The 11,616-nt window shown below is 49.6% G+C and overlaps 1 protein-coding gene across 3 annotated transcripts; it reads right to left on the bottom strand.

Moving 5' to 3' along the window:
• Positions 1-153: 153 nt before the first annotated feature.
• On the bottom strand, positions 154-9,092 carry ARHGDIB (Rho GDP dissociation inhibitor beta). Of its 3 annotated transcripts, none has more exons than XM_015859591.3 (6): positions 8,974-9,092; positions 4,862-5,050; positions 4,215-4,298; positions 3,197-3,273; positions 1,853-1,916; positions 154-981 (listed from the first exon to the last, which is right to left on the bottom strand). In XM_015859591.3, exons 2-6 carry the CDS (start codon positions 5,037-5,039, stop codon positions 782-784), a joined length of 603 nt encoding a protein of 200 aa, XP_015715077.2. In that variant the 5' UTR covers positions 5,040-5,050; positions 8,974-9,092; the 3' UTR covers positions 154-781. The 3 variants fall into 3 exon arrangements, with proteins under 3 accessions (XP_015715077.2, XP_015715069.2, XP_085371707.1); XM_015859583.3 differs by lacking the exon at positions 8,974-9,092 and adding an exon at positions 8,252-8,301; XM_085515581.1 differs by lacking the exon at positions 8,974-9,092 and adding an exon at positions 7,557-7,746.
• Between the last annotated feature and the right edge of the window lie 2,524 nt (positions 9,093-11,616).

The raw sequence follows: 11,616 nt of genomic DNA, 5'->3' as shown, positions 1-11,616 counted from the left end.
GCACTTGCCCAGTCAGGGGGACATACAGCTCCTTTGGTGGATGGGAACATTTGCCATGGGAAATGTTAAATATGAGAAGTGAGTACCACATACACCTCACTTCCAAACTCTGAAGTATCAGGAGCCAAACTCCAGGAAAGAAAGAGACACTCATGCAGAGAAGAAGAAAGAAACCATTTTTATTCTTGAGACACTGACGTCTTGTTACAGCATCTAGCTGCACCCCCCTGACCGGTTTTGCCTGCACAAGGATGGATTTCAACGGGGTAGGGCACCAGATACAAACCAGGAGACCATCATGGGAGATAAGTAGCCATTTACAATGAGTCAGGGCACATGGCAAGTGTAACTCAGAGAGGGATTTTCCAGGGACCAGTCTGCCTTGCCAGGAGACTCAAGGAGCTGGCGAGGTGATCCTGTTTCCTAGAAAAGGCACTTCCCGGGACCAGAGTTGGTATAGAAGGAGAGATGGAGGCAGCAAGAGGAAGTATTGGGAGAAAGGGTGGGATACGCTTCCCAATTTAATCCATTGCATGTCATGATGGGGTGGTGGTGGTGAGAAAGGGCGAGTTATTTTCAGTGTATCAGAAGAAGCAGCAAAGGCCACCTGCAGGCCTGTGCATCAACCAAGGCTGGCACAGAGCCCCAGAACCCACAAGGAGAGCTGCAAGGGCTGTGGCCAGCCGTGGTGGCAGGATGGAGCAGCATGGTGGGCATGGCCCACCTGGAGACTGGTGCAGGAGGCAAGGGGACGGGAAGGGGGAAGGCAAATGGGGTGAGCTCATTCCGTCCATTCCTTCTTGATGGACAGGTTCCACTCCCAGGTGAGATGGTCATGTTTGTCATCATCCGTGAAGAAAGACTTGTTGTGGTAAGTGCCTCGGGCCAGCATCCCTTTAGGAGCTTCTTCAATAGGTGTCAGGAATTCATACTCCTCTGGCCGTGGCCCATAGCTGCCAACCATAAATGTGGCTTTGTCCACTAGGAGAGAACAATCCACATGGAATGAGACTCTCAGGAAGGGAATAATAAAGAAGAGAAAAAGCTATGAACACAAGTATAGATCACTGACAGAAAGGAAATAGTGGAGTGATGAGAGAAAGGGATGTGGCCATCGGTGAAGGAAGTGAGAAAGTGGGTTAAGATGGGCAGGCAGATGGGCAGGCATTTAAGTCTGTACCCTCTCACATCTGTGTGCTGCTCCCACAACAAACAGCTGTGGGAAGTAGGCACCCACAGCACACAGTTAGAGATCTCTCTTTATTCTCTGTTACTTCTCTATGCTGGTCAGAGGACATTACCTGCATGCTTAATGGGATGGTGGAGCCTTAGTGGTGGTTGTATACAAAAATGGACATGTGGGATGGGTGTGCAAAATGGGATTTTCCTTTGCCAAGCCCACATGAGGCTACAGGCAAGCACAATTCTGCATAGACAGTGGGAAGCTTTGCAGAGCAGCTGTAAATTTTACCAAGTACATCTGGAAGAAACTTTGATGGGTGAGAAGCTCCACAAGGACTGAGCCACACTTCAAGGGCTGGTGGGGGAGGTGAAGAGGAAACCTGTGGCAAACACTGCCTGTACAGCATCTCTGGGGACATTTCTGCTGCAGCTGGTGGTGTAGCATACAGACAGCAGAGCTGGCTTGTAATGAGTTCACACAGGCACAGGAAACAGTTGGTCTGGGTGACACAAAGTGCAGACTAATGCACTGTGCTGAGAAGTCACATCTCATGTGCAGCAGCACAGGGAGGCCCTACCCTGATCCAGATCTGCAGGAACGCTTATTTGAGCAGAGAAGGTTGCAAGAGAAAAAGTGTGGGTATGCAGGGCATGCGGGTCTCTTACTCACCCTTCACTCCTGTTCGGTAGGTGTGCTGCACGTATTTTAGTCCCGACACAATGTCCCTGTTTACCTGCAGAGTGACCAGAAGTAAGAGTCACAGGGAAAGTTTTGATCTTCTATCTGCTGTTTTTCTCTCCTTACAGAGATCACCACCCTGGCTCCTCACACAACTGCTCTCACAGGCTTGGCACAAGACACACTGCTAGGAGTTCTAATGTCACTTCCCAACAGGCAGCCAGAGACCTGCAGCATTCTCTGTGTGTCTGAGGGCACTTCCTACCCTTACCCATCCTTCTCCTGACTGAAGGTGACTGAAGCAGATTCCCAGAACAGACTGATAATGACAGAGAAAAGTGAAGCAGGGGAAACCAGAGATGGGTGACTGGAGTCATGCCTTCAGCACAAACAGGTGGGCCAAGATTCATTGAACTCTCCCAGATCCCTTCTAAACTCAGTGAGGAGCTGGCAAAGCTGCTCCTCAAGGGATGGAGGTCACAGTTTTGTTTGTAATCTTTCTTTAAATCTTCCATGGATATCTCTTGCTGCCCCTATCCAGCACACACTGCCCCTCTACAGGACAGTTCCATGGTGAAACAAGATGGGAAGATCCTTTTACATCTTAGGGACAATTCACATGGTGTCAGCTCCTACCAGCCTTGGGACCAGGCATCTCCTGTCAGCTGGGCTTAGATACAGCTGGAAATATTTCATTGCACAAAAGGGAGCTGGAGGTGCATCTGAGGACAAAGCCATCTGAGACAGCAGGTAAACTTCAGAAACAGAAGGAAATCTTTCCTGCAGAGCATTTTCCCTCCTGTTTCAGGAACACTATCATCCTTCTCTTTACCCTCTCTGCCAAAACCAGCATTATCTGCAGCAAACATTTGCAGAGGTGATCATTCCAGTGCTGGATGCCATGCTGCAGCGTGACTAAGTTTTGTTCTCAGCTGGAAACAGCAGCTTAACAGAAGAGTGGGGGTTGAAACTAGCCCATTCGAATATGTCATGACTCAAGAGAATTCAGCTATCTTCTGCCAAATGCTACACTATTACATCTTTGCTATGCATTAATCAAGCCCAGCAATGCAAACAGTACTATCATGTCATGAAGAACCATCACCTCTTTTCCTTCTTTTCCATTCCCACTCTGTGTAAATTAAAGACTTTCTGTTGGCTGCAAAGTCAAGCCAAACTCAGCCAAAACTGCCAAATAACCTGCTGTTCGCCATCCTTGGTGGACAGAAGGCAACTTCGTCCAAGGGATGAACAGGCAGAAGTAATTCTCTGTAAAGACCAGGTCCCCTGATGGGTAGAACAATAACAAAAGCAACCAGCAGGAAAACAACTCACTTTGAAATGGATCTTAACTCTGTATTCAACTCCTTCCTTTAATACAAAGGTCTCTTTCTTGAGCGCTTCAAGGTCACCTGTGAGAAGAGGATCAAGCCATTAGCTAGGAGTGTCACAGCAAGGAGAGAACACCCACAGAGGGCCAGGGCTGGGACTGGTGTCAGAGGTGAGCATCCCTCTGAAAGACTGACCACCTGCAACATGAGTACACAGCAACTGCACAGTGAGCAGACATAGGAAGAAACGTGGTGTGATGCATCATTCTCCACACCAAAGAATCATAGGAGCATTAAGGTTGGAAAAGACCACTAAGATCATCTAGTCCAACCACCAACCCATCATCACCATGCCCACTAACCATGTTCCTCAGTGCCACATCCACACAGTTCTGTGTGGACAATGCCCAACACACACAGGTCTTGGTACACAGAGATATTTATGTACAGCCTTATCCTTAGGCACTGCACACATTGGTGATGCCCTGCTTCAGCCATGCCCAGCTCCAGGCCCAGGTGAGCTGAACATGTATCACGGCCGCTGCCCAGCTAGTGAGGCCTCTCGGTTGTTGCAGTTGTACAGGAAGCTGCTCTGCTCCAGTAGGCCTGGCTTCCTCTCTATATAGAAAAGCCCATATAAGGTGAAGCCTGATCTTTTTCCTATGTCCTCTGGAGCCGGAACTGCAGTATTGCTTGATTCTGAAGTTTCAAAACAGCCTGTTACTCAAATGCATGCATGTCCCTTGTGCTCATGAGCTCTAAATGAAAGGAAGAAGAGAAAGCAGGAGGAACCATTCTCCCAAAAGATACCAGAGCAGTCTAGATGAGAGAAAGATCCTCTACGCTTTCCTCTGTTGCATCTTCTTTTTCATACAGGTGTACCTTAAAATCAAAAGCAAAGCTATGATACCCTCACAACTCCTCTAAAGCCCACTAATATCTTAAGGACAAACTCCCTTTTAATTTGAAACATCCCAGGGCCTTTGTGTGTCCTTCTGTGTGCACAGTGAGTCTGCACCCACCTGTAAGGTCCATAGTGATTGGCCCTGGAGCAGAGTCACACACCAAGGTGAGTCGGGTGACCACCACGTTGGGAGCCGTTGGGTCTGCAGGTAGGAAAGTGAGGGGGAAGATGTCAGCTTGTGAAATTAAGTGTTTGAGGGGGAAGGGGGACAGAAACTTAAGAAATGCTACTGACTTCCCACACAGAGGATACACCTCACAAAGTACCCAGTAAAACCAACCTTCTCATAGCACAACAAGACCATATATCTATCCCAGACACTCAACATGGATCCCTCCATACCTCAATACCTAGACAAGGTCTTTCCACCACAGGAGATACCTCTCTTTAAATTACTGGTCCCATTTAAGCACAAGCTGGTCCCCTCATCTTCCTAACCCCCCTGCAGCCCTCCAAGGCCCACACACCCCATACCACAAGCCCCTTTCAGACACTAGCACTCTCTGATACCTTACATCAAATGTTCAGAGCATCCTCCTTGCCAGATTCCCTGCATTTCTCCACCTGTCCATCCCCAGCCCACCAGCAGAAGTCTGCTCAGCCAAGTTACTTTTCCTTTGAGTTCATCTTGCCCCATCTCTGTATTCAGGCATGCACTTGCAATGCATCTCCCCAGTCACTTCCTACCAAGATGCTCCTTCCTACCTGCCACCACAGGTCCATCTCCTAGCAGGGACTTCTTGTACTTAGTGAGGCTCTCATCATCTTTGTCCAACTCTTGCAGCTCCTGCAGTGTTTTCTGGGGAGGAGGTTTGTAGTTCAGTTTCCCATCCAGCTCGTCATCATCCTCCTCCACATGAGGTTCCTGGGTCTTCTCAGTCATGGTCACTTGATCTGAGTATCAGAGAGGGGCAGTCAATGGGATTGCTCTGTGGGAGAGTAGCGTCCTTGGGGGCACACTGTATGTCAATTCCCCAGGCAGTTGGGCAGGCACAACGCAGTAGGATCATCAAAGGCAAATGGCGGCGGTGCTCAGCAATCCTGACACTGCCGTGCTGAAATCTGGGCTTCAGCTCAGCCCCCTCTGCCCTCACTGCTCACCCACAGGCACCACACACACACAGACTTCTACCAGCCTTTCCCTTGCGGGGAGGAGGCGCCGGAGTGGAGGCTGATACCAGAGTGATTTACAGTCACTCTGCAGCACGATCGCTGGCCGGCAACCCTGCAATTACAAGCCACTGTGCACGGCTTCTGTGCTTGCCAGAGAGCTCATACAAAGAGCCACAGACACACAGCAGGGCAAAGAGATGGGAATGTAGCTGAGGACAGATGTTTCACTCACTCTCTTGTTACAAGCCAACAGTCAGAGATCATAAAAAGATCATATACTTGGCAGCAGCTCCCTTACATCAGCATGTTGTCTAAAGCACCCAAGGAGATGCACTCACTTTGATCTGTCTGTTGGTATTCCCAATGTTTGCTCCAAGGATCAGCTCACCATAGATCCAGCAGGTCTCCCTCCTGCTGAGGAAGGGAGCACGATGGTGGCTGCATCCAGCCCTGCATACCTGCACTTCATCTCTCAGAAAGGAAGAGGCAGAAAGGCTGGAGTCCAGCTCAGCCAGGATGCACAACACTGAGCACCAGGCAGGTGGTGAGGCAGCTTAGGCAGCATCCCAAATGGGAGCCAGTGCAGGGAGGCAGAGGGCACATGATAGGGAAAGAGGAGACAAAGACAGGCAAGAGGAAGGAGCAGTGAGCACTGCTACACAGATCTCTCAGTGCACTTCAGCTTATCCTTATATTAACTCAACCTCTGAGGCTGTCCTTGCTAAAAATTCACTTTTTCCCTGGTTGCTTGCATTTCCCCCACTAAGCCCTTTGTTCCCCTCTACAGCTGTGGCCTTGAAGTTCCCAGTAGGAAGCTCCCAGGATAGTTTTCAATTTCATTGAAAGAGAATGCAAATAAATATATATATTTATGCAACAGTCCACAATGAATCAGCAAGTGGAATAGGGCAGCAATGAGTAATACACAGACCTCCCAGTGCTATCCCAGCACGGATGAGACCAGTGGAAAACATTCAAGGAGGGGCATATTGGCAAAAGCACATTACAGAGGCAGGGAAGGACTGAATAGCAACAGGGATGAGAGCACTCAGTTGTGTTACAGCTCTGATACAAGGCTGCTTTGCTACAGCATGTTGTGGTGAGTCAGGAATTATTGCAGGGGAGAGCAGTTGGGAAGTAAAAGGAAATCCCAGTTCCAATGGCCTTGAAGAATAGCATGTCCCAGAAGCCGAATGCCTCTTCCTGGCTCTGGGAGCATGAAGAACCTGTGTACAATAGGAAAAGCACACAAGCTTGTCCTCATGAGGAAAGAAACCAGAAGCTCCCCAATAACAGCACTGTAGCTCATGTCTCACCACTGTGCAGCCCCAGCACCCCGTGACCCCACAGTGCCATCACACAGCAGCCACAGGAAGAGGATGTGATAAGCTGCAGCAGCCAGCACCAGGTCTTGCCATCCATTGGGCTCCAGCTGCAGATCTGAGTCACTTCCGCTCCCCAGAGCTTTCTTGCGATACCAGGCAGTCTGCTCCAACAAGAACCATAAAGCTACTGCCTGCCTGTTCCCATTCTATGTAGGGGTTGTGGTTTATCACAGGAGGAGAGCAAGATCTTACCAATCTTACCAGCCCCTTGCACAGAAGAGGCAGAGCCAGGATTGGGCCAGTTGGTTTCTCTCCATCCCTCAAACCTCATCTTTGCATCATTCATGCTGCAGACTTCCCCTGCCAGCCCATGGGGGCAGCTCACTTGAGGTGCAGATGCATTTAGGCTCTGAAAGCCTGTGAAGAGTTACACAAGTAGCCTGCTTTGCCAGTGAGAAGAGCCAATGGAAAGCAGCCTGACGGGCTGAACAACCACTCAAGTACATCTTTGCAAGATGGCAGTGATCAGACCCCACTCCAACATTTCTCTCCAGATTGCAGACCTGACTTTCCTGCCATGCTCCCATGTGCACATCTCACCTGTTCCCCACCCCTGCCTTTGCCTCACAGGCAGCAGCTCCCCAAGACTGAGGAAGAGCCCTGGCTAGTGGGGAGAGCTGAGGATGGGCACGGCTCTGGGCACTGAATCTGCTCAGTCCTCCTGTGAGACTGGTGTCCTCCGCCAGCAGAGAGGTGCTGCAGGGCTGAGGCACTGAAGCATCCCCAGGGTGAGCATGTTAGCATCCACCTGTTGGGGGACTGGCTTCTTGTGTCAAGCACGCAGCTCCATAGAGCCCCCCAGGGCCTCAGCTGCATTAAAAATGAAAAGCATTAACCCTGTAGATGCTTTACACAAGCAACACATGGCTGATCTATGCCCTGCTTTGCTGTATTTTTCTCACCTTTCCGCAGCCCTGACCCTCAGTTGTGCATCGCTTGCAACTCTGAAATCTGGGAGCTTCCATACACCAGCAGGGAGAGGGCTGGAGCCATATCAGGGACTTCCCATCATAAAGCCAGCTGCAAGAATACACGGGGGGACTGTGCTCTCCAAAGCATCGCTGCCTGTATTGGGGCTGCCCGTGCATCTGCAGCGTTTTGAGGCAGGGAAATGCACACGGGGTTGATGCACCTCCTCACCCCCCCCATGCCACCACAAGGCACAAAGAGGGCTGTCAAGGGTACAACATTTTATTCACGCTCCCTCAGCACATCAAATTCACTCCCCTAAATAGCCCCCTCCTTCAACCTAGGGCTTATCTCCAGGAAGCGGGTTTAGAGGTGAGGAAGCAGTTTCCCACCCCGGGGCAGTGACACGCGGCCCCACCGACGCCCCACGTCCCACCCCAGAGGTGCGGGGGCAGAAGGGCAGCCCAGCGCCCGGCTACCGCCGGATCCCCCGGGCACCGGGGGGCACGTCTCCTCCCATTCATTTCCCATCCCAAACGCTGAACCCAACTTCCCCGTCAGATGCGGACAGGGCCCTGTCCGTGTGCCAGCCAGACTGGGCGATAGAGCCAAACACCGGAACAAAGAAGTTGCCCTTCCCCCAGGTTCACCCCCCTCGACCCTCCCCTCCGCCCGGGTTCGCACTCACTGCTGCGCGGTGCCTTCCTGCCTGCCTGCCTGCTTGCGGGGTCCTCCTCTGCTCTCAGCTCTCAGCTTTGCGCTTTGGCAGTTGGAGCAGGAAGGAAGTTGGTGGGGGAAAATAAATAAATAAATAGCACTCACACTAAAAAAAAAGAAAAAAAAAACCTCCCTCCAGCAGCCCCACTCGAAGAGGAAGCCCCGACACAGACCGCATGCTGCAGCGCTCCTCCGCGCATCGCTCTGCCCCTATCGCCGGGCGCTGCGCTCTTCTTTGCGCGGCTTTGTGTGAGCGCAGAGCCCCCGGGTGGGGTGCGGGAGGGGGCCCCGAGAGGCTCCCGGCTCTTTGTGAGAAGCTGCTGCTGCTGCTTTTGGGCTCTCGGCTCTTTGTTGTCCGACCCCCGGTCTTAATTGTGTTTCTTTTCCTGCTTGCTGTAATTAAGGTCGGTCTGAGAAGCCGGTGCCGGTGCATATCGTTGTTGTACTGATTTATACTGGTGATGTGCGGAAAATCGGGTCGAGCGTTTTCATGCATAGGCGGGGGTACCAGTGGTGGTCGTTACAGCTGAGCCTCATTTTTCTCAGGTAACACATGCTACCTGCTGCACGTGATGGGAACACTGTTCCCGTGTGTGCCCCGCTCCCGGCCATTTTCAAGCAGTCCCAAAGATCAACAGCCCCTGGAACAATAAGCTCTCGTTTCCCAGGCATGCTTAAATACAAGGATTTTACCCCACTTCCACTCTGAAATGCCGGTGGGTTTTATCTTCTTCCACTTGCAGATTGCCCGCTTGCTTCTTCATTCACATCGCTCCTCCGTGCACATCATCCTCAGTGCGGAATTTAAAGACAAATTAGATCATTGGGCTGCAACCAGCAAATCTGGAGCTGAAATGACTGATGCATTTCTTTTAATGCGTTTGCAGAAGCAAACTGAGTGAAGCAAATCTATTGTCAAGGGGCTTACGTTCACTGCCCCAGATTCATGTCTGATAGAAAATATTTATTGGACATCAATTTTTAGAGGCTGCAGACAACTGAATCAGAGGAATCTCTACCAGGGATGGGCAGATCTCAGAAGAGAAGGGCTGATGCTGCGAATGGCACTTTGATTCTGACCTCATGCTTTTCAGGGGACAAACAGGGCTTGTATCTGGCTGGCAGTGGGTTCTCACTGAGTCAGGGCTGTAGCCCCAGAATTATTTTAAACCTCCATTAATTTGTTTCCGACCAAGAGAAACTGCTTAATGCTTTGCTGCTCTTTCCCAGTCCTATCTCACCCTCCTCGTGGGACAATGCAGCAGAACTGAGCAGAATACTGGCACAGGCTGCCTAGTGAAGCTGTGGGTGCCCCATCCCTGGAAGCATTCAAGGCCAGGTTGGATGGGGCCCTGGGCATCCTGAGCTGGTGGGCAGCAGCCCTGCCCACAGCACGGGGTAGAGCTGGGTGAGCTTTGAGGTCCCTTCTAACACAAACCATTCTATGATTCTGTACATACAGCACTGTGCTCAGCTTAAGGCATACCTACCAAAACCAAGTAAGCAAACACATAAGTATCTATCAGTGAGCTTTAAACCCAGATCAGTTTCCCAGCCTTGTTCACCTATGCTGGCAAAAGGAAGGGGCTGTGTGGGAGTGCAAACTGGGAAAGCACAGAACAAGTGATTTCCGTGACCATGCCAAGTTATGGTGGCTCAAACTGCTGGCATGAGTGGTGTTGGCCTGGGCAGCATTTGGAAAGATGGAAGTGCTAACTTTAGTCTTCTTTGCAGCCCATGTCTCTTGTAGATCAGCCTTTAGTCTTGCCTCCCATGGTACCTAGACTCACTCTACAATTTCCAGTTTACACTGGAGATGAGAATATCCTTGCTGGGAAGGTACATGAGTTGAAGTTACCATTTGGTTACAACCTGATTTGAGGTTTCCTTGGGTTTAGTGGCCATGTGCAGAGACCAGTGCTGTATGTACGTTATTTGTAAATTTGCATGAGCATACATTGAGACCAGTACACCCACAAACATGCACAGAGGTATAGAGATGTACACTTGAATGTGTACACTTGACCTATATCAGCAGAGAAACAGGTTTTATCCCTAGATTAGAAATTAGCCAGCATGTAATTGTGGATAAATGTCATTGCTCTGCGCTTCATCTTCCTGTTGGTAAGAGGGGTGAGAAGGAACTGCAGACATTGGATACGCACCATGGTGAGCAGATGGGAGCTTAGAAACCAGGCAGCATCCTTCAGGTTGGCATATCCGGCATCCCGCTGGGGAACCACGTCACTGATCTGCTGAAAAAAAATGCAGGTTTTGAACTGTGTTGCAGCAGAATATCACTGAAAGCAAATCCTTAACACCAAATATTTGATCTCTGGCAATCTGATGCCATGCAGTAAAGACCATCTCTCAGCAGTCTTTGTCGAACTGCAGCCTGTGACAGGAGGAAGCAAGGGCAATGTCCAGAAAATGCCTTGCTTGATTGCAAAAGAAGTGGCAATATTCCAAATGTGACTTTAGTTGGAAAATACTAACCACTAGCATCTGAACTTACAGAATCATAGAACTGAATGGCTTGGGTTGCAAGGGACCTCAAAGATCAACTAGTTCCAGCCCCTTGGCCATGGGCAGGAAAACCTTATTCGATATTTGAAGCGTATCTCCTCTACCAACATAGCCTTTACTCCTAATAGTCAAAAGCTTGCTGTAGAAGCTTGAGATTTCTTGAAAACTTAAAGAAAAGTTAGGCATGGCATTATTCTTCTCTTTGCGTTTGGATTGCTGCCATCAGCTGTCCAGCATTTCTTCTGGTGTTCCATTGCTGCTAAATGTCATCTCCATGCTCTGCATAAGAGGTGCCTGAATTTGAGGAACTGTACTGTTTAATGGCCTTTAGAAGTGATTAATTCAGGAAAACATCACCTGTTACAATCTTGTACTTTCACCCACTCTTTATTTGTAAAATTTTTACATCTGAGCTGAAATTTCCAAGGCTGGAAGCAACATGGAGGGAAATACAGAATTCAGTCTAGTGAGGCTTTGGAACTGGCTGCCCAGTGAGGTGATGGAGTCATCATCCTTGGCGGTGTTCAAGAAAAGATGCAGATGTCACATTAAGTGACATAGTTTAGTGGTATGGTAGCGATGGGCTGATGATTGGAGTAGATGATTGTAGTGATCTTCCCAGCCTTAATAATTCTGTGGTTCTATAGACAAGAAATTTGTAGTTTTTGTAGTTTTAAGAGGCTCTGTAGTGCAATATCTTTTCCCACTGCTCTTGTTTAGTATTTTGCTTCAGAGCTTTTCATTTACATCTGTGATTAACTCCATTCACAGTGTTGCTCACTTACATTGCTCTCCAATGAACAACGTGGC

This window comes from Coturnix japonica, chromosome 1 (assembly GCF_054131305.1).
Source record: "Coturnix japonica strain WE chromosome 1, WE-NBRP24, whole genome shotgun sequence".
Classification (NCBI taxonomy): Eukaryota; Metazoa; Chordata; class Aves; order Galliformes; family Phasianidae; genus Coturnix; species Coturnix japonica.
The sequence above is the reverse complement of the archived record's forward strand: the minus strand, read 5'-3'. Positions and strand labels throughout refer to the sequence as shown.